This window comes from Bombina bombina, chromosome 10 (genome assembly GCF_027579735.1).
Source record: "Bombina bombina isolate aBomBom1 chromosome 10, aBomBom1.pri, whole genome shotgun sequence".
NCBI lineage: Eukaryota > Metazoa > Chordata > Amphibia > Anura > Bombinatoridae > Bombina > Bombina bombina.
The window spans coordinates 14,152,465-14,178,500 of record NC_069508.1 but is presented as its reverse complement, the minus strand read 5'-3'; the positions used below and the strand labels follow the sequence as shown (position 1 = coordinate 14,178,500).

The following is a 26,036-nucleotide window of genomic DNA, read 5'->3' as shown; positions in this document are numbered from 1 at the left end:
CACAGGCAGATGGAACAGTGTGCGAGTTATAGACTGTCACAGACATACCCAGTGCACAATCACAGGCAGATGGAACAGTGTGCTAGTTATGGACTGTCACAGACATATACCGTGTACAATCACAGGCAGATGGAACAGTGTGCTAGTTATAGACTGTCACTGACATACACTGTGCACAATCACAAGCAGATGGAATAGCGTGCTAGTTATAGATTGTCACAGACATACAATGTGCACAATCACAGACAGATGGAACAATGTGCTAGTTATAGACTGCCACAGACATACAATGTGCACAATCACAGACAAATGGAACAGTGTGCTAGTTATAGACTATTACAGACATACACAGTGCACAATCACAGCCAGATGGAATAGTGTGCTAGTTATAGACTGTCACATACATACACCCTGTACAATCACAGGCAGATGGAACAGTGTATTAGTTATAGACTGTCACAAACCTACACCGTGCGCAATCACAGGCAGATGGAACAATGTGCTAGTTATAGACGGTCACAGACATACACCCTGCACAATCACAGGCAGACAGAACAGTGTGCTAGTTATAGATTGTCACAACTACAGGCAGATGGAACATTGTATTAGTTAAAGACTGTCACAGACATACACCGTGCACAATCACATGCAGATGGAACAGTGTGCTAGTTATTGACTGTCACAGACATACACCCTGCACAATCACAGGCAGATGGAACAGTGTATTAGTTATAGACTGTCACAGACATACACCCTGCACAATAACAGGCAGATGGAACAGTGTATTAGTTATAGACTGTCGCAGACATACACCCTGCACAATCACAGGCAGACAGAACAGTGTGCTAGTTATAGACTGTCACAGACATACACCCTGCACAATAACAGGCAGATGGAACAGTGTATTAGTTATAGACTGTCGCAGACATACACCCTGCACAATAACAGGCAGATGGAACAGTGTATTAGTTATAGATTGTCACAGACATACACTGTGCACAATCACAGGCAGATAGAACAGCGTGCTAGTTATAGATTGTCACAGACATACACCCTGCACAATCACAGGCAGATGGAACAGTGTATTAGTTATAGACTGTCACAGACATACACCCTGCACAATAACAGGCAGATGGAACAGTGTATTAGTTATAGACTGTCGCAGACATACACCCTGCACAATCACAGGCAGATAGAACAGTGTGCTAGTTATAGATTGTCACAACTACAGGCAGATGGAACATTGTATTAGTTAAAGACTGTCACAGACATACACCGTGCACAATCACATGCAGATGGAACAGAGTGCTAGTTATTGACTGTCACAGACATACACCCTGCACAATCACATACAGATGGAACAGTGTGCTAGTTATTGACTGTCACAGACATACACCCTGCACAATCACAGGCAGATGGAACAGTGTATTAGTTATAGACTGTCACAGACATACACCCTGCACAATAACAGGCAGATGGAACAGTGTATTAGTTATAGACTGTCGCAGACATACACCCTGCACAATCACAGGCAGACAGAACAGTGTATTAGTTATAGACTGTCACAGACATACACTGTGCACAATCACAGGCAGATAGAACAGTGTGCTAGTTATAGATTGTCACAGACATACACTGTGCACAATCACAGGCAGATGGAACAGTGTGCTAGTTATAGACTGTCACAGACATACACTGTGCACAATCACAGGCAGATAGAACAGTGTGCTAGTTATAGATTGTCACAGACATACACTGTGCACAATCACAGGCAGATGGAACACTGTGCTAGTTATAGACTGTCACAGACACACACCGTGCATAATCACAGGTTTATGAAACAGTGTATTAGTTATAGACTGTTACAGACATAAACTGTGCACAATCACAGCAAGATGGAATAGTGTGCTAGTTATAGACTGTCACAGACATACACTGTGCACAATCACAGAGAGATGGAGTAGTGTACTAGTTATAGACTGTCACAGACATACACTGTGCACAATCACAAGCAGATGGAATAGCGTGCTAGTTATAGACTGTCACAGACATACACTGTGCACAATCACAGACAGACAGAACAATGTACTAGTTATAGACTGTCACTGACATACACTGTGCACAATCACAAGCAGATGGAATAGCGTGCTAGTTATAGATTGTCACAGACATACAATGTGCACAATCACAGACAGATGGAACAATGTGCTAGTTATAGACTGCCACAGACATACAATGTGCACAATCACAGACAAATGGAACAGTGTGCTAGTTATAGACTATTACAGACATACACAGTGCACAATCACAGCCAGATGGAATAGTGTGCTAGTTATAGACTGTCACATACATACACCCTGTACAATCACAGGCAGATGGAACAGTGTATTAGTTATAGACTGTCACAAACCTACACCGTGCGCAATCACAGGCAGATGGAACAGTGTGCTAGTTATAGACGGTCACAGACATACACCCTGCACAATCACAGGCAGATGGAACAGTGTGCTAGTTATAGACTGTCACAGACATATACCGTGTACAATCACAGGCAGATGGAACAGCGTGCTAGTTATAGACTGTCCCAGACATACACTGTGCACAATCACAGGCATATGGAACAGTGTGCTAGTTATAGACTGTCACAGACATACACTGTGCACAATCACAGACAGATGGAACAGTGTACTAGTTATAGACTGTCACAGACATACACTGTGCACGATCACAGGCAGATAGAATAGAGTGCTAGTTATAGATTGTCACAGATATACACTATGCACAATCATTGGCAGATGGAACAGTGTGCTAGTTATAGACTGTCACAGACATACACTGTGCACAATCACAGGCAGATGGAACAGCGTGCTAGTTATAGACTATCACAGACAAACACCCTGCACAATCACAGACAAATGGAACAGTGTGTTAGTTATAGATTGTCAAAGACATACACTGTGGACAATCACAGTTAGATGGAACAGTGTGCTAGTTATAGACTGTCACAGACATACACCCTACACAATCACAGGTTTATGGAGCAGTGTGCTAGGTTATAGACTGTCACAGACATACACTGTGCACAATCACAGGCAGATGGAACAGTGTGCGAGTTATAGACTGTCACAGACATACACAGTGCACAATCACAGGCAGATGGAACAGTGTGCTAGTTATGGACTGTCACAGACATATACCGTGTACAATCACAGGCAGATGGAACAGTGTGCTAGTTATAGACTGTCACTGACATACACTGTGCACAATCACAGGCAGATGGAACAGTGTGCTAGTTATAGACTGTCACAGACATACACCCTGCACAATCACAGGCAGATGGAACAGCGTGCTAGTTATAAAATGTCACAGACATACACTGTGCACAATCACAGACAGATTGAACAATGTGCTAGTTATAGACTGTCACTGACATACACCGTGCACAATCACAGGCAGATGGAACAGCGTGCTAGTTATAAACAGTCACAGACATACACTGTGCACAATCACAGGCAAATGGAACAGTGTGCTAGTTATAGACTGTCACAGACATACACCCTGCACAACCACAGGCTTATGGAACAGTGTGCTAGTTATAGACTGTCAAAGACACACACTGTGCACAATTCCAGGCTTATGGAACAGTGTGCTAGTTATAGACTGTCACAGACATACCCTGTGCACAATCACAGGCAGACAGAACAGTGTGCTAGTTATAGACTGTCACAGACATACACCGTGCATAGTCACAGGTTTATGAAACAGTGTATTAGTTATAGACTGTCACAGACATAAACTGTGCACAATCATAGCCAGATGGAATAGTGTGCTAGTTATAAACTGTCACAGACATACACTGTGCATAATCACAGGCAGATGGATCAGTGTGCTAGTTAAAGACTGTCACAGACAAACACTGTGCACAATCACAGGCAGATGGAACAGTGTGCTAGTTATAGACTGTCACAGACATACACTGTGCACAATCAAAGGCAAATGGAACAGTGTGCTTGTTATGGACTGTCACGGACATACACTGTGCACAATCAAAGGCAGATGGAACAGTGTGCTAGTTATGGACTGTCACAGACATACACCCTGCACAACCACAGGCTTATGGAACAGTGTGCTAGTTATAGACTCTCAAAGACACACACTGTGCACAATTCCAGGCTTATGGAACAGTGTGCTAGTTATAGACTGTCACAGACATACACTATGCACAATCACATGCTTATGAAACAGTGTATTAGTTATAGACTGTCACAGACATACACTTTGCACAATCACAGGCAGATGGAACAGTGTGCTAGTTAAAGACAGTCACAGACATACACTGTGCACAATCAAAGGCAGACAGAACAGTGTGCTAGTTATAGATTGTCACAGATATACACCGTGCACAATCACAGCCAGATAGAATAGCGTGCTAGTTATAGACTGTCACAGACATACACTGTGCACAATCACAGGCAGATGGAACAGTGTGCTAGTTATAGACTGTCACAGACATATACCGTGTACAATCACAGGCAGATGGAACAGCGTGCTAGTTATAGACTGTCCCAGACATACACTGTGCACAATCACAGGCATATGGAACAGTGTGCTAGTTATAGACTGTCACAGACATACACTGTGCACAATCACAGACAGATGGAACAGTGTACTAGTTATAGACTGTCACAGACATACACTGTGCACGATCACAGGCAGATAGAATAGAGTGCTAGTTATAGATTGTCACAGATATACACTATGCACAATCATTGGCAGATGGAACAGTGTGCTAGTTATAGACTGTCACAGACATACACTGTGCACAATCACAGGCAGATGGAACAGCGTGCTAGTTATAGACTATCACAGACAAACACCCTGCACAATCACAGACAAATGGAACAGTGTGTTAGTTATAGATTGTCAAAGACATACACTGTGGACAATCACAGTTAGATGGAACAGTGTGCTAGTTATAGACTGTCACAGACATACACCCTACACAATCACAGGTTTATGGAGCAGTGTGCTAGGTTATAGACTGTCACAGACATACACTGTGCACAATCACAGGCAGATGGAACAGTGTGCGAGTTATAGACTGTCACAGACATACCCAGTGCACAATCACAGGCAGATGGAACAGTGTGCTAGTTATGGACTGTCACAGACATATACCGTGTACAATCACAGGCAGATGGAACAGTGTGCTAGTTATAGACTGTCACTGACATACACTGTGCACAATCACAGGCAGATGGAACAGTGTGCTAGTTATAGACTGTCACAGACATACACCCTGCACAATCACAGGCAGATGGAACAGCGTGCTAGTTATAAAATGTCACAGACATACACTGTGCACAATCACAGACAGATTGAACAATGTGCTAGTTATAGACTGTCACTGACATACACCGTGCACAATCACAGGCAGATGGAACAGCGTGCTAGTTATAAACAGTCACAGACATACACTGTGCACAATCACAGGCAAATGGAACAGTGTGCTAGTTATAGACTGTCACAGACATACACCCTGCACAACCACAGGCTTATGGAACAGTGTGCTAGTTATAGACTGTCAAAGACACACACTGTGCACAATTCCAGGCTTATGGAACAGTGTGCTAGTTATAGACTGTCACAGACATACCCTGTGCACAATCACAGGCAGACAGAACAGTGTGCTAGTTATAGACTGTCACAGACATACACCGTGCATAGTCACAGGTTTATGAAACAGTGTATTAGTTATAGACTGTCACAGACATAAACTGTGCACAATCATAGCCAGATGGAATAGTGTGCTAGTTATAAACTGTCACAGACATACACTGTGCATAATCACAGGCAGATGGATCAGTGTGCTAGTTAAAGACTGTCACAGACAAACACTGTGCACAATCACAGGCAGATGGAACAGTGTGCTAGTTATAGACTGTCACAGACATACACTGTGCACAATCAAAGGCAAATGGAACAGTGTGCTTGTTATGGACTGTCACGGACATACACTGTGCACAATCAAAGGCAGATGGAACAGTGTGCTAGTTATGGACTGTCACAGACATACACCCTGCACAACCACAGGCTTATGGAACAGTGTGCTAGTTATAGACTCTCAAAGACACACACTGTGCACAATTCCAGGCTTATGGAACAGTGTGCTAGTTATAGACTGTCACAGACATACACTATGCACAATCACATGCTTATGAAACAGTGTATTAGTTATAGACTGTCACAGACATACACTTTGCACAATCACAGGCAGATGGAACAGTGTGCTAGTTAAAGACAGTCACAGACATACACTGTGCACAATCAAAGGCAGACAGAACAGTGTGCTAGTTATAGATTGTCACAGATATACACCGTGCACAATCACAGCCAGATAGAATAGCGTGCTAGTTATAGACTGTCACAGACATACACTGTGCACAATCACAGGCAGATGGAACAGTGTGCTAGTTATAGACTGTCACAGACATATACCGTGTACAATCACAGGCAGATGGAACAGCGTGCTAGTTATAGACTGTCCCAGACATACACTGTGCACAATCACAGGCATATGGAACAGTGTGCTAGTTATAGACTGTCACAGACATACACTGTGCACAATCACAGACAGATGGAACAGTGTACTAGTTATAGACTGTCACAGACATACACTGTGCACGATCACAGGCAGATAGAATAGAGTGCTAGTTATAGATTGTCACAGATATACACTATGCACAATCATTGGCAGATGGAACAGTGTGCTAGTTATAGACTGTCACAGACATACACTGTGCACAATCACAGGCAGATGGAACAGCGTGCTAGTTATAGACTATCACAGACAAACACCCTGCACAATCACAGGCAGATGGAACAGTGTGTTAGTTATAGATTGTCAAAGACATACACTGTGGACAATCACAGTTAGATGGAACAGTGTGCTAGTTATAGACTGTCACAGACATACACCCTACACAATCACAGGTTTATGGAGCAGTGTGCTAGGTTATAGACTGTCACAGACATACACTGTGCACAATCACAGGCAGATGGAACAGTGTGCGAGTTATAGACTGTCACAGACATACCCAGTGCACAATCACAGGCAGATGGAACAGTGTGCTAGTTATGGACTGTCACAGACATATACCGTGTACAATCACAGGCAGATGGAACAGTGTGCTAGTTATAGACTGTCACTGACATACACTGTGCACAATCACAGGCAGATGGAACAGTGTGCTAGTTATAGACTGTCACAGACATACACCCTGCACAATCACAGGCAGATGGAACAGCGTGCTAGTTATAAAATGTCACAGACATACACTGTGCACAATCACAGACAGATTGAACAATGTGCTAGTTATAGACTGTCACTGACATACACCGTGCACAATCACAGGCAGATGGAACAGCGTGCTAGTTATAAACAGTCACAGACATACACTGTGCACAATCACAGGCAAATGGAACAGTGTGCTAGTTATAGACTGTCACAGACATACACCCTGCACAACCACAGGCTTATGGAACAGTGTGCTAGTTATAGACTGTCAAAGACACACACTGTGCACAATTCCAGGCTTATGGAACAGTGTGCTAGTTATAGACTGTCACAGACATACCCTGTGCACAATCACAGGCAGACAGAACAGTGTGCTAGTTATAGACTGTCACAGACATACACCGTGCATAGTCACAGGTTTATGAAACAGTGTATTAGTTATAGACTGTCACAGACATAAACTGTGCACAATCATAGCCAGATGGAATAGTGTGCTAGTTATAAACTGTCACAGACATACACTGTGCATAATCACAGGCAGATGGATCAGTGTGCTAGTTAAAGACTGTCACAGACAAACACTGTGCACAATCACAGGCAGATGGAACAGTGTGCTAGTTATAGACTGTCACAGACATACACTGTGCACAATCAAAGGCAAATGGAACAGTGTGCTTGTTATGGACTGTCACGGACATACACTGTGCACAATCAAAGGCAGATGGAACAGTGTGCTAGTTATGGACTGTCACAGACATACACCCTGCACAACCACAGGCTTATGGAACAGTGTGCTAGTTATAGACTCTCAAAGACACACACTGTGCACAATTCCAGGCTTATGGAACAGTGTGCTAGTTATAGACTGTCACAGACATACACTATGCACAATCACATGCTTATGAAACAGTGTATTAGTTATAGACTGTCACAGACATACACTTTGCACAATCACAGGCAGATGGAACAGTGTGCTAGTTAAAGACAGTCACAGACATACACTGTGCACAATCAAAGGCAGACAGAACAGTGTGCTAGTTATAGATTGTCACAGATATACACCGTGCACAATCACAGCCAGATAGAATAGCGTGCTAGTTATAGACTGTCACAGACATACACTGTGCACAATCACAGGCAGATGGAACAGTGTGCTAGTTATAGACTGTCACAGACATACATTGTGCACAATAAAAGGTAAACGGAACAGTGTGTTAGTTATTGACTGTCACAGACATACAGCGGGCACAATCACAGGCAGACAGAACAGTGTGCTAGTTATAGACTGTCCCAGACATTCACCGTGCACAATCACTGGCATATGGAACAATGTGCAAGTTATAGACTGTCACAGACATACACTGTGCACAATCACAGGTAGATGGAACAGTGTGCTAGTTATAGACTGTCACAGACATACACTGTGCACAATAAAAGGTAAACGGAACAGTGTGTTAGTTATTGACTGTCACAGACATACACTGTGCACAATCACAGGCAGATGGAACAGTGTGCTAGTTATAGACTGTCCCAGACATACACCGTGCACAATCACAGGCATATGGAACAGTGTGCGAGTTATAGACTGTCACAGACATAAACAGAGCACAATCACAGGCAGATGGAACAGCGTGCTAGTTATAGACTGTCACAGACATACATTGTGCACAATCACAGGCAGATGGAACAGTGTGTTAGTTATTGACTGTCACAGACATACACCGTGCACAATCACAGACATATGGAACAGTGTTATAATTATAGACTGTCACAGACATACACCGTGCACAATCACAGGCAGATGGGACAGTGTGATAATTATAGACTGTCACAGACATACACCGTGTACAATCACAGGCAGATGGAACAGTGTGCTAGTTATAGACTGTCACAGACATACACTGTGCACAATCACAGGCAGATGGAACAGTGTGCTAGTTATGGACTGTCACAGACATACACTGTGCACAATTACAGGCAGATGGAACAGTGTGCTAGTTATGGACTGTCACAGACATAAACCGTGCACAATCTCAGGCAGTTGGAACAGTGTGCTAGTTATAGACTGTCATAGACATACACCGTGCACAATTACAGGCTTATGGAACAGTGTGCTAGTTATAGACTGTCACAGACATACACCGTACACAATCACAGGCAGATGGAACAGTGTGCTAGTTATAGACTGTCATAGACATACACCGTGCACAATAACAGGCCTATGGAACAGTGTGCTAGTTATACACTGTCACAGACATACACTGTGCACAATCACAGGCAGATTGAACAGTGGGCTAGTTATAGTCTGTCACTGACATACACTGCACACAATCACAGGCAGATTGAACAGTGTGCTAGTTATAGACTGTCACTGACATACACTGTGCACAATCACAGGCAGATGGAAAAACGTGATAGTTATAGACTGTCACAGACATACACTGTTCACAATCACAGGCAGATGGAACAGTGTGCTAGTTATACACTATCTCAGACATACACCGTGCACAATCACAGGCAGATGGAACAGTGTGCTAATTATAGACTGTCACAGACATACACCGTGCACAATCACAGGCAGATGGAACAGTGTGCTAGTTATAGACTGTCACAGACATACACTGTGCACAATCACAGGCAGATGAAGCTGTGTGCTAGTTATAGACTGTCACAGACATACACTGTACACAATCAAAGGCAGATGGAACAGCGTGCTAGTTATAGACTGTCACAGACATACACTGTGCACAATAATAGGCAGATGGAGCAGTGTACTAGTTATAGACTGTCACAGACATACACTGTGCACAATCACAGGCAGATGGAACAGTGTGCTAGTTATAGACTGTCACAGACATACACCGTGCACAATCACAGGCAGATAGAATAGCGTGCTAGTTATAGACTGTCACAGATATACACCGTGCACAATCACAGCCAGATAGAACAGCGTGCTAGTTATAGACTGTCACAGATATACACCGTGCACAATCACAGCCAGATAGAACAGCGTGCTAGTTATAGACTGTCACAGACATACACCGTGCACAATCACAGGCAGATGGAACAGTGTGCTAATTATAGACTGTCACAGACATATACCGTTCACAATCACAGGCAGATGGGACAGTGTGCTGGTTATAGACTGTCACAGACATACACCGTGCACAATCACAAGCAGATGGAACAGTGTGCTTGTTAGAGACTGTCACAGACATACACTGTGCACAATCACAGGCAGATGGAACAGCGTGCTAGTTATAGACTGTCACAGACATACATTGTGCACAATCACAGGCAGATGGAACAGCGTGCTAGTTATAAACAGTCACAGACATACACTGTGCACAATCACAGGCAAATGGAACAGTGTGCTAGTTATAGACTGTCACAGACATACACCCTGCACAACCACAGGCTTATGGAACAGTGTGCTAGTTATAGACTGTCAAAGACACACACTGTGCACAATTCCAGGCTTATGGAACAGTGTGCTAGTTATAGACTGTCACAGACATACACTGTGCACAATCACAGGCAGACAGAACAGTGTGCTAGTTATAGACTGTCACAGACATACACCGTGCATAGTCACAGGTTTATGAAACAGTGTATTAGTTATAGACTGTCACAGACATAAACTGTGCACAATCATAGCCAGATGGAATAGTGTGCTAGTTATAAACTGTCACAGACATACACTGTGCATAATCACAGGCAGATGGATCAGTGTGCTAGTTAAAGACTGTCACAGACAAACACTGTGCACAATCACAGGCAGATGGAACAGTGTGCTAGTTATAGACTGTCACAGACATACACTGTGCACAATCAAAGGCAAATGGAACAGTGTGCTTGTTATGGACTGTCACGGACATACACTGTGCACAATCAAAGGCAGATGGAACAGTGTGCTAGTTATGGACTGTCACAGACATACACCCTGCACAACCACAGGCTTATGGAACAGTGTGCTAGTTATAGACTCTCAAAGACACACACTGCGCACAATTCCAGGCTTATGGAACAGTGTGCTAGTTATAGACTGTCACAGACATACACTATGCACAATCACATGCTTATGAAACAGTGTATTAGTTATAGACTGTCACAGACATACACTTTGCACAATCACAGGCAGATGGAACAGTGTGCTAGTTAAAGACAGTCACAGACATACACTGTGCACAATCAAAGGCAGACAGAACAGTGTGCTAGTTATAGATTGTCACAGATATACACCGTGCACAATCACAGCCAGATAGAATAGCGTGCTAGTTATAGACTGTCACAGACATACACTGTGCACAATCACAGGCAGATGGAACAGTGTGCTAGTTATAGACTGTCACAGACATACATTGTGCACAATAAAAGGTAAACGGAACAGTGTGTTAGTTATTGACTGTCACAGACATACACCGGGCACAATCACAGGCAGACAGAACAGTGTGCTAGTTATAGACTGTCCCAGACATTCACCGTGCACAATCACTGGCATATGGAACAGTGTGCAAGTTATAGACTGTCACAGACATACACTGTGCACAATCACAGGTAGATGGAACAGTGTGCTAGTTATAGACTGTCACAGACATACACTGTGCACAATAAAAGGTAAACGGAACAGTGTGTTAGTTATTGACTGTCACAGACATACACTGTGCACAATCACAGGCAGATGGAACAGTGTGCTAGTTATAGACTGTCCCAGACATAAACAGAGCACAATCACAGGCAGATGGAACAGCGTGCTAGTTATAGACTGTCACAGACATACATTGTGCACAATCACAGGCAGATGGAACAGTGTGTTAGTTATTGACTGTCACAGACATACACCGTGCACAATCACAGACATATGGAACAGTGTTATAATTATAGACTGTCACAGACATACACCGTGCACAATCACAGGCAGATGGGACAGTGTGATAATTATAGACTGTCACAGACATACACCGTGTACAATCACAGGCAGATGGAACAGTGTGCTAGTTATAGACTGTCACAGACATACACTGTGCACAATCACAGGCAGATGGAACAGTGTGCTAGTTATGGACTGTCACAGACATACACTGTGCACAATTACAGGCAGATGGAACAGTGTGCTAGTTATGGACTGTCACAGACATAAACCGTGCACAATCTCAGGCAGTTGGAACAGTGTGCTAGTTATAGACTGTCATAGACATACACCGTGCACAATTACAGGCTTATGGAACAGTGTGCTAGTTATAGACTGTCACAGACATACACCGTACACAATCACAGGCAGATGGAACAGTGTGCTAGTTATAGACTGTCATAGACATACACCGTGCACAATAACAGGCCTATGGAACAGTGTGCTAGTTATACACTGTCACAGACATACACTGTGCACAATCACAGGCAGATTGAACAGTGGGCTAGTTATAGTCTGTCACTGACATACACTGCACACAATCACAGGCAGATTGAACAGTGTGCTAGTTATAGACTGTCACTGACATACACTGTGCACAATCACAGGCAGATGGAAAAACGTGATAGTTATAGACTGTCACAGACATACACTGTTCACAATCACAGGCAGATGGAACAGTGTGCTAGTTATACACTATCTCAGACATACACCGTGCACAATCACAGGCAGATGGAACAGTGTGCTAATTATAGACTGTCACAGACATACACCGTGCACAATCACAGGCAGATGGAACAGTGTGCTAATTATAGACTGTCACAGACATACACTGTGCACAATCACAGGCAGATGAAGCCGTGTGCTAGTTATAGACTGTCACAGACATACACTGTACACAATCAAAGGCAGATGGAACAGCGTGCTAGTTATAGACTGTCACAGACATACACTGTGCACAATAATAGGCAGATGGAGCAGTGTACTAGTTATAGACTGTCACAGACATACACTGTGCACAATCACAGGCAGATGGAACAGTGTGCTAGTTATAGACTGTCACAGACATACACCGTGCACAATCACAGGCAGATAGAATAGCGTGCTAGTTATAGACTGTCACAGATATACACCGTGCACAATCACAGCCAGATAGAACAGCGTGCTAGTTATAGACTGTCACAGACATACACCGTGCACAATCACAGGCAGATGGAACAGTGTGCTAATTATAGACTGTCACAGACATATACCGTTCACAATCACAGGCAGATGGGACAGTGTGCTAGTTATAGACTGTCACAGACATACACCGTGCACAATCACAAGCAGATGGAACAGTGTGCTTGTTATAGACTGTCACAGACATACACTGTGCACAATCACAGGCAGATGGAACAGCGTGCTAGTTATAGACTGTCACAGACATACATTGTGCACAATCACAGGCAGATGGAACAATGTGTTAGTTATTGACTGTCACAGACATACACCGTGCACAATCACAGACATATGGAACAGTGTTATAATTATAGACTGTCACAGACATACACCGTGCACAATCACAGGCAGATGGGACAGTGTGATAATTATAGACTGTCACAGACATACACCGTGCACAATCGCAGGCCGATGGAACAGCATGGTAGTTATAGACTGTCACAGACATACACTGTGCACAATCACAGGCAGATGGAACAGTGTGCTAGTTATAGACTGTCACAGACATACACTGTGCACAATCACATGCAGATGGAACAGTGTGCTAGTTATGGACTGTCACAGACATAGACCGTGCACAATCTCAGGCAGATGGAACAGTGTGCTAGTTATAGACTGTCATAGACATACACCGTGCACAGTTACAGGCTTATGGAACAGTGTGCTAGTTATAGACTGTCACAGACATACACCGTGCACAATCACAGGCAGATGGAACAGTGTGCTAGTTATAGACTGTCATAGACATACACCGTGCACAATTACAGGCTTATGGAACAGTGTGCTAGTTATACACTGTCACAGACATACACTGTGCACAATCACAGGCAGATTGAACAGTGTGCTAGTTATAGACTGTCACTGACATACACTGTGCACAATCACAGGCAGATGGAAAAACGTGCTAGTTATACACTGTCTCAGACATACACCGTGCACAATCACAGGCAGATGGAACAGTGTGCTAGTTATAGACTGTCACAGACATACACCGTGCACAATCACAGGCAGATGGAACAGTGTGCTACTTATAGACTGTCAGAGACATACACAGTGCACAATTACAGGCAGATGGAAGAGTGTGCTAGTTATAGACTGTCACAGACATACACTGTGCACAATCACAGGCAGATGAAGCAGTGTGCTAGTTAAAGACTGTCACAGACATACATTGTACACAATCAAAGGCAGATGGAACAGCGTGCTAGTTATAGACTGTCACAGACATACACTTTGCACAATCACAGGCAGATGGAACAGTGTGCTAGTTATAGACTGTCACAGACATACACTGTGCACAATAACAGGCAGATGGAGCAGTGTACTAGTTATAGACTGTCACAGACATACACTGTGCACAATCACAGGCAGATGGAACAGTGTGCTAGTTATAGACTGTCACAGATATACACCGTGCACAATCACAGGCAGACAGAACAGCGTGCTAGTTATAGACTGTCACAGACATGCACCTTTCACAGTCACAGGCAGATGGGACAGTGTGCTAGTTATAGACTGTCACAGACATTCACCGTGCACAATCAAAGGCAGATGGGACAGTGTGCACTGCTAATTATAGACTGTCACAGACATACACCGTGCACAATTACAGGCAGATGGGACAGTGTGCTAGTTATTGACTGTCACAGACATACACCGTGCACAATTACAAGCAGATGGGACAGTGTGCTAATTATAGACTGTCACAGACATACACCGTGCACAATTACAGGTAGATGGGACAGTGTGATAATTATAGACTGTCACAGACATACACCGTGCACAATTACAGGTAGATGGGACAGTGTGATAATTATAGACTGTCACAGACATACACTGTGCACAATCACAATTAAAATATATATCTTTAGCTATATATCTATACGAATATACATAAATATATTTCATACATAGATATAGATAGATAGATAAATAGATAGATAGATAGATAGACACATATACAGAATTACGACATGTATATAGTTTTGATACCTTCTCAGTCAAACACTTTTTAAACATATATTTCAATAATAAAATTATACTAAACATGTATATATATTTATGAGTTTAATACTGTATTTTCATGTGTTTTGTGAAACTTTTATTCTAACCCTAACGCTTTTACTTCATGTCGCACTTTTCTAGCGCTGTCGTGTGTTGCACTTGAGCTCCAACTGTATTAATCTGGCCCAAAATGTTCAGTCTTTTTATTTATTTTAATGTTATGACAGATGACAGAGAAACTGCTGCTTATTTGTTTTCCTTATATCAACTGAGTGTTAAAAATATAAACAACACCTAAAGGTCATTTAAATTAGGGTAAAAGTTTTTTGAGTTCTTGCTTGCTATAAATAAAAGAGTTATGACCCCATCGACATGAGTAACACTGTTAAAAATACAAAAAGGAGAAGACTATCGACCACCCCAGTACCACCCCCAGTACCACCCCCAGTACCACCCCCAGTACCACCCCAGTACCACCCCAGTACCACCCCCAGTACCACCCCCAGTACCACCCCCAGTACCACCCCCAGTACCACCCCCAGTACCACCCCAGTACCACCCCCAGTACCACCCCAGTACCACCCCCAGTACCACCCCAGTACCACCCCAGTACCACCCCCAGCACCACCCACAGTACCACCCACAGCACCACCCCCAGTACCACCCCCAGTACAACCCCCAGCACCACCCACAGTACCACCACCCACAGTACCACCCCCAGTACCACCCCAGTACCACCCCCAGTACCACCCCCAGTACCACCCCCAGTACCACCCCCAGTACCACCCCAGTACCACCCCCAGCACCACCCCCAGTACCACCCCCAGTACCACCCACAGTACCACCCCCAGTACCACCCCCAGTACAACCCCCAGCACCACCCACAGTACCACCCCCAGTACCACCCCCAGCACCACTCCCAGTACCACCCACAGTACCACCCCCAGTACCACCCACAGTACCACCCCCTTAGTCTTCAGTTTTTGGTGCATATTAGCGGTGGAGGTGCCCGGCAGTTGCCAGTTTTTCCGGCTGTCTCCCCCATGATAAGAACACGTTTTTACCTTTCTTAAACATTCTGAATACCAATCCCCTTATTATTGAGAAACACAGAAAACGTTATGAGGCCCCCGGGTGCCAAGACAAACAAACCAAACCTGATGTGCTGTTGCCAGTGAGTGGAGAAGGCCCAGCAGAGCTGGTGAATGATGATGTGAGAGCTGCAGTGAGTTTGGGTGCTTGGGTGGTAGCGAGGTCACCTGTGAGTACACATTAGAAAATACATAACTTGTCTGCACATATAGAGGTACTAGGTCAATTCACACAGGGCTAGATTATGAGTGGAGTGCTACTTTGAGCTCCCTCTCTTGCGTTAACTCTGCTAGGCTTTGGGGCATATTTATCAAGCTCCGTAAGGATCGGGTTGATTAACACCCCCTGCTAGCGGCCGATTGGTTGCGAATCTGCAGGGGGCGGTATTGCACCAGTAGTTCACAAGAACTGCTGGTGTAATGATAAATGCCGAGAGCGTATGCTGTCTGCATTTATCGATGTGCAGCGGACAGGATCAGATCAGATCCACTCACACAATCATAAATAGGCCCCTATATGCGCACATCACACATTACAAGTTGAAAGTAAAAGGTTTTCAAATAAGAGCTAACCGGATGAGCGCAAAAAGCTGCAGTTCGAATATCGCGAACACGTTAGCATATTCCCCCATTGACTACGTGTGACAAGTAGAAAAAAAAAACTAACACCCTTACTCGTGCCTATACCTAATCACATTTTCTCATGTAACTGTACTTTTAAATGTAATTTTGATGTTTTTTGTCCAACTTCTTTGTCTTGCGAAACAGTTAACCAGAGCTCTGAAGTTGCCTTATCCTGATGCTCGCTAAATTCAATTGCGCTCAAGCGAACGCATTTACTTTCAACCTGTAATATGTTCCCTACTTCCGATATGTGCAAATAGCCATGATAAACCTCTTCTCGCTCATGCGCAACAGTTAGTGCGCCACTTGTAACCTAGCCCTAAATGTGAAGTTTTAGATCATTGGATCACTAACTTCTTCATACAAATGAAAACTTCTTTAATATCTAAAACATATTCTTTGAAATGGATAATAAAAATAATTTAGATAATCTTCTCATAAAGAATCGCACTGGGTTTACAAATTAGAAACAGTATTTTGGTGTTTTTTTAAAGCAAACTTAGGGGCCAATCTATCAAGCGCCGAAAGGAGCTTGAGGGCCCGTGTTTCTGGCGTGTCTTCAGACTCGCCAGAAACAGCAGTTATGAAGCAGCGGTCACAAAGACCGCTGCTCCATAACCTGTCCGCCTGCTCTGAGCAGGCGGACAGGAATCGCAACAATTCAACCCGATCGAGTATGATCGGGTTGATTGACACCTCCCTGCTGGCGGCCCATTGGCCGCAATTCTGCAGGGGGCGGCGTTGCACCAGCAGCTCTTGTGAGCTGATGGTGCAATGTTAAATGTGGAGAGCGTATTGCTCTCCGCATTCAGCGATGTCTTGTGGACCTGATCCGCACTGTCGGATCAGGTCCGCAAGACCTTTGTTAAATAGGCCTCTTAGTGTTTGACTCTCATTATTATTAGGAAACAGTTCCTCAGGTGAGAGGCTGACGTCATGGTGAAAGCAAACGATCTGTGTGTAATGAGGAATGCACCTCATTGGTCCAGAGAGGCGCGGTAACATTCTAATAATATGGTTATACCATAGAGAGCAAGTGTAGTGGGTGCAGCTGAGCTGTTGATTGCGGGTTTGATATTTGTCGTGGAGATCATGGTGGTGGGTGATTGTGGGTCAGAGGTTTCACTGCTTGATGCACCTGTGGTTGGAAATAATATGATTTATATTTACAGGCTGATAGACTTTAACCTTACATTATTGTATCAATACAATCAAACTGCCAGTACTAACGTGCCCACTAATATCCCATAAATTCTACAGAATGTTGACCATTAATTGCTCATTTTAATTGTGTTAAGTCCTTGAAAATTCTCAAAAGTAACAGTGTTTAAAATGTACCCAACATTAGCTATTTTCATTTCATTTATTCTGAGTACATCATTGTTGGAATTATGTATTTATGTTTAGCTTTTATGGAAACACAGTCGGTATAGGAGATAGTATCAATATATTTCTGTTCCAAACAGAATGTTATTATCCCTGTTGTGTATTCTGGGTCAGATTACAAGTGGATTGTTATTTAATGCTCCCGCTCAAGCATTAACTGCGCTACAAGTAAGCTTTTTGCGCACATTGGGGCCTATCTATCAATCTCCGAATGGAACAAGCGGACAGACATCGCCAGAATTCAACCTGATCGTGTACGATCGGGTTGATTGACACCTCCCTGCTGGCGGCCCATTTGCCGCGAGTCTGCAGGGGGCGGCGTTGCACCAGCAGCTCTTGTGAGCTGCTGGTGCAATGCTGAATACGGAGAGCGTGTTGCTCTCCGTATTCAGCGAGAACTGGCGAACCTAATCCGCACTGTCGGATCAGGTCCGCCAGACTTTGTCAAATAGGGGCCATTGGGTTGTGCTCGTATTACAAGTTGAAAGTAAACTGTTTTTGCTCGCACACTATCCCGACTGGGGTAAAAAGCCGAATTTGCAATATCATGCTCGCTATAACTTATTCCCCCATATAAGTCAATGAAGCAAAAGAAGTGGGGGGAAAACTCTACTCGCAATCAAAACCGATCACATATTCTCGAGCTCGCTAACCTGACATTAAAATATGAATATTTCACATTGCAATGTTCTTCACATAGCAGAATATTTATATATATTATATATAATAGATATATACATTTATATTTATATGAATATCTATTTAGAAATACTTAGAACTTATTCTGCTACGCGCAGAACATTGGAATGTGAAATATTTACCGTAAATACATAGTTAAAACCTTTTATTAAATATATATTGCATAAATGTTTTCATCTACTTAAAGTGAATGTCAATTTTGATGCTAAAGTGCCCGGTTTTTAAAAATTCGATTAAAAACAGGGGCGCTTTATCTCATCAAAATTTACATTTCACTCCTGTTGTGAAAAAAAACACTTAACTTTTAATCTTGACAGCCGCTCCAGCTTACTTCGCCCATCACAAAGCCTCTTCCTGGGTCAAAAATGAGGAATCCGACTTCCGGGGGGGGGGAGCCGTGATTGGAGGATGACCTATCCATCATTTCTGACATCAGAAATGGCTTGCGACGACCGGAGGAAGCTGGAGCTGCTGTGAAGATTAAAAGGTAAGTTTTTTTTTCTCAACAGGAGTGAAATGTAAATTTTTATTAATTAAAGTGCCCCTGTTTTTAATCGAATTTTTAAAAACCGGGCATTTTAGCATCAAAATTGACGTTCACTTTAACTGCAAATGTAATTTTGTCTCGTGACTTAGTTAACCAGAGCTCTGTGGTTGCACTACCCCGAAACGAGTTAACTTCAATGGCGCTGAAGTGATTGTCCTTACTTTAAACTTATATTATGAGCGAAAAAACAAGACACACAAACAGCCATGATAAACCCATTTTCGGTCATGCGCAACAGCGCGCCACCTGTTATCTGGCCCTTCATCATTAACACAGAACACAGAGTCACCTTAACGTGTCTGTGAGTGTCTTACAAACTTATAAATCCTAATAAATATAGACAATATCTCTCATGTTGTCTCCGCATTAGGAACAGTCTATTACAAAAAGGTATTTATTTTATACGATAGATAACACCTTTACTTCCCATCCCCACAAGCAACATTCTTAGATTATTATTCTTTATAACCTTTAAACCTCTAAATTGCTGCCTGTCTCTAAGCCACTACAGACCTCCTCTTATCGCAGAGGATTATTATAGTTTTTCACAGTTAGACAGTGCTAGTTAATGTGTGTTATATAGATAACATAGTGCTCACTCCATGAAGTTATTCATGAATCAGCACTGACTGGCTAAAATTCAAGTCTGTAAATAGCATTGAGATAAGGCGTCAGTCTGCAGAGGCTTGGATAAAAAATAATCAGAGGTAAAAAGTATATTAATATAACCGTATTGGTTGTGCAAAACTGGGAAATGGGCAATAAAGGGATTAGCTATCTTTTTGAACAATAAAAGTTTTGGAGTAGACTGTCCCTTTAACAAGGCAGCAGAGAAATAACAAATGAATGTTCTTTTATTTTTATAATTATATAATATCATTTAAATGATAAACAGGTGTAATTCTAAAATAAACCAAAATGATATTTGCAAAATTTCTTGTAGATTTAATTAATATATTTCTCTTGCTTTGGTGATTTGGTTTCTAAAAATCTTTATAGAAAAAAGAAATACTTTTACTAGCTGATTTTAGATGACATCAAATTCAGTTACTGATAGGTTGGTCAGACCTGATACTGGGTACAGGGTGGTGTAGCTGATGAATGGAGACGCGGTAAGGACAGCAGAGCTGTTGATTGCGGGTTTGGTACCATTTCTGGCGGGTGCTTGCGTGTCAGAAGTGCTTGGTACATATTCACCTGTTATGACAAATACTGATTGAGAGGACACTGTAATTTACATTATGCATTAATACTCACATGTTTGTATCTGACACTTTATGCCATTAACTATTTTCTTAGTTTACCTTTAAAGGGATATGAAACCCAAAGCTTAGGAACCGGGCCATTTTTGGTTCAGACCCTGGGTACATTTAACCACCAATCAGCAAGCGCTACCCAGGTGCTGAACCAAAAATGGTCCGGCTCCTAAGCTTACATTCCTGCTTTTTTCAAATAAAGATTCCAAGAGAACAAAGAAAAAAAGATAAGGATGCTTAAAATTTCTGCTCTATCTGAATCATGAAAAAAAAATTGAGTTTCATATCCCTTTAACGTTTAGTTGATTCCAGTAGAGACGGTAAGGGCAAATCCAGTAACACAATACAAAGATCCCTGCGACATACATACAGATATCCTAAGAATGACATAATGTTAAACTTCAGAAGACGATATCTGTCAGACTCAGTGGTCTGGTTCTCATATGATTTTACCTGATGTTAACTGAAACGCAGCAAGTTATAAATCTATAGGCTGCGTCATGACTTATGTTTAGACACCAATGTTATGGTCAGTTCATCACAAATCATTTGGACGTACAGAATACATATTTTATGTCTCATTCTGCACAATGTATAATTTCACAAGATCTATTGGTGACGATGTGGAATATGGGTTATTGTTGCATTCCTACAGTAATTTATCAGTGCTCTAATTGCTAGCGCTCAAATTTGGCAGCACTCTAATATTTTAGCACTCTAATCACTAGTGGTCTGATTTGTTAGCGCTCTAGTTTGTTAGCACTCCAATTTGTTAAGGCTCTAATCGCTAGTGATCTGATTTGTTAGCGCTCTAGTTTGTTAGCACTCTAATTTGCTAGTGCTCTAATCTCTAGTGGTCTGATGTGTTAGCGCTCTATTTTGTTAGCACTCTAATTTGTTAGCGCTCTAGTCGCTAGTGGTCTGATTTGTTAGTGCTCTAGTTTGTTAGCACTCTAATTTTTTAGCGCTCTAATTTGTTAGCGCTCTAATCACTAGTAGTCTAATTTGTTAACTGTCTAATTTGTTAGCACTTTGATCGCTAGTGGTCTAATTTGTTAGCTGTCTAAATTGTTAGCACTTTGATCGCTAGTGGTCTAATTTGTTAGCACTCTAATTGCTAGCGCTCTCATTTGTTAGCACTCCAATTGCTAGTGGACTAATTTATTAGTGCTTTAATTGCTAGTGCTCTAAATTGTCAGCACTATAATTTGTTACTGCTCTAGTTTGTTAGCGTTCTAATTTGTTGACACTCTAATTTGTTAAGGTTCTAATTTTTCAGTGCTCTAATTTTTAACACTCTAATTTGTTTGCACTCTAATTAGTCAACCCTCTAATTTGTTAGTGCTCTAATTGCCACTGCTCTCCTTTGCTATCAACCAAGATAGCAAAACATTAAACTCATGATTGATATTTTTCATGTCATTGTTGCTTTAAGTGAAATTAAACTGTTTTTTTTTCTGTAAGGCAACTTTCATTGATATTGTGGTAAAATTACATTATTTTAACCCCCTTCTATAGACATACCAGGTCTCCCCTCCATTAGAGTGACTAGGCCTCAACTCTGTTAGAGTAACCAGGCCTCCCCTCAGTTAGAGTGATCAGGCCTCCCCTCAGTTAGAATGACCAGGCCTCCCCTCAGTTAGAGTGACCAGGTCTCCCCTCAGAGTGACCAGGTCTCCCCTTTATTAGAGTGACTAGGCCTCCCCTCTATTAGAGTAACCAGGCCTCCCCTATATTAGAGTGACCAGGTCTCCCCTCAGTTAGAGTGACCAGGCCTCCCCTCCATTAGAGTAACCAGGCATCTCCTCAGTTAGAATGACCAGGCCTCTCCTTAGTTAGAGTGACCAGGCCTCTACTCAGAGCCACCAGGCCTCTCCTCAGTGAGAGTGACAATGCCTTACCTTCATTAGAGTTATTAGGCCTCCCCTATATTAGAGTGACCAGACCTCTCTTCAGTTAGTGACCAGGCCTCCCCTCCATTAGAGTGACCAGGCCTCCCTTCAGTTAGTGACCAGGCCTCCCCTCCATTAGAGTAACCAGGTCTCTCCTCAGTTAGAGTGACCAGGGCTCCCCTCCGTTAGAGTGACCAGGCCTCCCCTCCGTTAGAGTGAACAGGCCTCTCCTCAGCTAGATTGACCAGGCCTCCCCTCCATTAGAATAACCAGTCCTCTCCTTAGTTAGAGTGACCAGGCCTTCCCTCCGTTAGAGTGACCAGGCCTCCCCTCCATTAGAGTGACCAGGCCTCTCCTCAGTTAGAGTGACCAGGCTTCCCCTCCATTAGAATAACCAGGCCTCTCCTTAGTTAGAGTGACCAGGACTCCCCTCCGTTAGAGTGACCAGGCCTCTCCTCAATTAGAGTGACAATGCCTCCCCTCAGTTAGAGTGACCAGGCCTCCTCTTCATTAGAGCGACCAGACCTTTCCTCCATTAGAGTGACCAGACCTCCCATCAGTTAGAGAGACCAGGCCTCCCCTTCATTAGAGTGACCAGGCCTCTTCTCTGTTAGAGAGACCAGGTATCCCCTCTGTTAGAGTGACCAGGCCTCCCTTCTGTTAGAGTGACCAGGCCTCTCCTCTGTTAGAGAGATCTGGCAGTACAGCTAATCAAGTGTTGCCACCCAGCCTATATTTTACCTACAAGACCAGTATGTTTAAGGTTCAGGTCAATATAGATAATAAAGGATAAATATAGAAAAAAGTTCTTGTCATTCTGAAAAGTCTTCTATTTGTGTTGGAATCTAATTATAAACAAATGATCCTTGTAAATCAGATCTAGCAGCTTTATTTTGTTTTAGTTATGCTGTGAAATCATTTATGCAGATTTATGCTAATAAGCATGGACAATATTTTCCAATAAAGGTCCAACCAAAAGTTTACTGCCCTCTCGATTCAGCACACATGGTATATTCTCCTGATCATAACTACTATCAGGATGATTGTCAGAACATGAGTAACACATGCACAGTAGGATCCATCACCCCAAACCAGTAGATCACAATGCGCATGCGTGACCTGTCTTTGTCAATCATTGATTGGGAACACACACCTACTTTGACGAATGAAGTGGACGGTTCAGTGATACCTCTAAAAATGCCTCTAATGGAGGTTGGCCAACTGGTAAGTCTTACCATGGGAGACACTGGGGTTATAAAAAGTGGTTAAAAATAAAGATATTCTACTAAGAGATCAATGTAACACATATTGCCCTACATAAATGTGAGGTAAAAAAAACATGTCTACTGTTCCTATATATATTGTAAATATCCCTACAAATCTATGTAGTTAAAGCGTGCTGAGGCATGTCACTTTTGAAACCCTAATAGTGCCCTTACATTGAAAGGGATACCACTTCTGTGCCCAGTGGCTGGTGAAGTGGTTCAGATGGTGGTAGAGTGAGACAAAGGTACTGATTTGCTAAATGTGTTCTGGAGATATAACAGGAAAATGCATAAAATTCAGATTTAGACTTCACAATGGAGAGAGATTGAGACTTTAAATGGGAAATATATCATCAATATATCTCCGGAACACTAAAGTCTGTCCTTATAGTATATGATTCTGCGCATCCTTATTAGTATTTATTTGTCTTATACTAATTGTGGCGACAAAGCATTTATTTTATTTACTACATGAAAATATAATTGTATTAAAATAACAATAATCCTAAAAAAAGATGCATTAAAGACTGGGCACTTTTGTGTATGTGTCTATATAGATATTAATATTTCTGGGACATTTTTACCTTATTTTTCCCTGTAAAATTACCTGGTGATGAACATAGAGTGGCTCTACGATTACATGATTATTGTAGAAAAAAAGTGAAAAGTCAATTTTATCTGAAATACAATTTCCTTATAGCTGTGCAAAATCATCCTTAATAGTCATTACTAATAAATCTTAAGGGTCTCACCAAACCAGAAGACATTCTTTGTGTTTCTCTCTCAGACATTATTTTTGGTTTAAAAAGACAAACCCAACACAACTTGGTTTAAAACAAAACACATTGTTATAGTCTGTGGATAAGAAGGAATTACTTTGCGCAGTGGGGAGTGCGTTGATGCTGGGAGTCTGTGGGTTGAGAGTGGATTGGGATGTAGGTGAGGTTGTGTTCCCGCCTGTAAAATGAGGATAACATTGATTATAATGAGAGTTCTGCTCATAGACAAGCCTGCGCATCTTCGCAGAATGACGTAGAAAGCATATCTAACGAAAACCAAATGCATGTTTCATTTTCTACAAAAAAAGCTAATTTTGATGTTCTTTGTACAAAATAATTTTTAAAAATTCTATTAAAATTCAGTAAAATAAAATAAAAAAAAATCAGGTTTGGTGACATAAATTAAAGGAAGAAAGGACATGAAGCTGCTGGCTACTTCTCAACGAGCTAACGCATTTCATCCTGTGTCTACAGCTCTCTTCAGCTTTACAGATTGGTGAAGCTTGGCATGTTCCTACTGGGCGCCACCATCTTGCATCTCAGTAATGTGTACAGACCAATTGGGAAGGGAACAACTTAAGGGATATTACTTTACTTCCTGGGAAGAATAAGGGTGGGGGTTTTGTTCCTCTTTTGTTCTAACATAGGTATAGCCGAGACAAAGGAAAGGGGAAAGGCAGTTTCAGGTGAGCTGCAGGTATCAGATTCCCTGAATAGGCTAGCTCAGGGACTGGTCAGGTAGGGAAAGGGGGTTGGGACATGTGGAAGGGATTAACTGCCTATATAAGTGTTTGCACAAATTCACAATGGTCATGCTCAGAAATGTTTTTTTCTTTTTTCCCTCCCTCCCTCCCTAGACATAACAAAGACTAGACCAACGAAGAGGTCATGTAAAAGAGCGATCGCAAGCAGCATGACTAAGGGCAGATGCTGTGGTGTTTATGCCACTCAGAATAAGACCGCCCGTGTAGCGCCCCTTAAGGTTTTTTTTTCCATGAAACAAGAAATCAGCTACTGGTCTGTCGGTCAGAGCTGGTGGACTGGATAGAATAAAATCATGGCTTAT

The 26,036-nt window shown here is 42.5% G+C and overlaps 1 protein-coding gene across 5 annotated transcripts in view; it reads right to left on the bottom strand.

Annotated features, from left to right (window-relative positions):
* Nucleotides 1-26,036, bottom strand: part of PTPRC (protein tyrosine phosphatase receptor type C) — a gene marked incomplete at its 3' end in the record, with an annotated part of 312,862 nt that overhangs the window by 142,404 nt on the left and 144,422 nt on the right. For 2 of the 5 annotated variants that reach the window (XM_053693808.1, XM_053693809.1), the window contains 1 exon segment: nucleotides 25,068-25,148. In XM_053693808.1, the coding sequence (XP_053549783.1) occupies nucleotides 25,068-25,148 (81 nt within the window). 5 annotated transcript variants of the gene reach the window in all.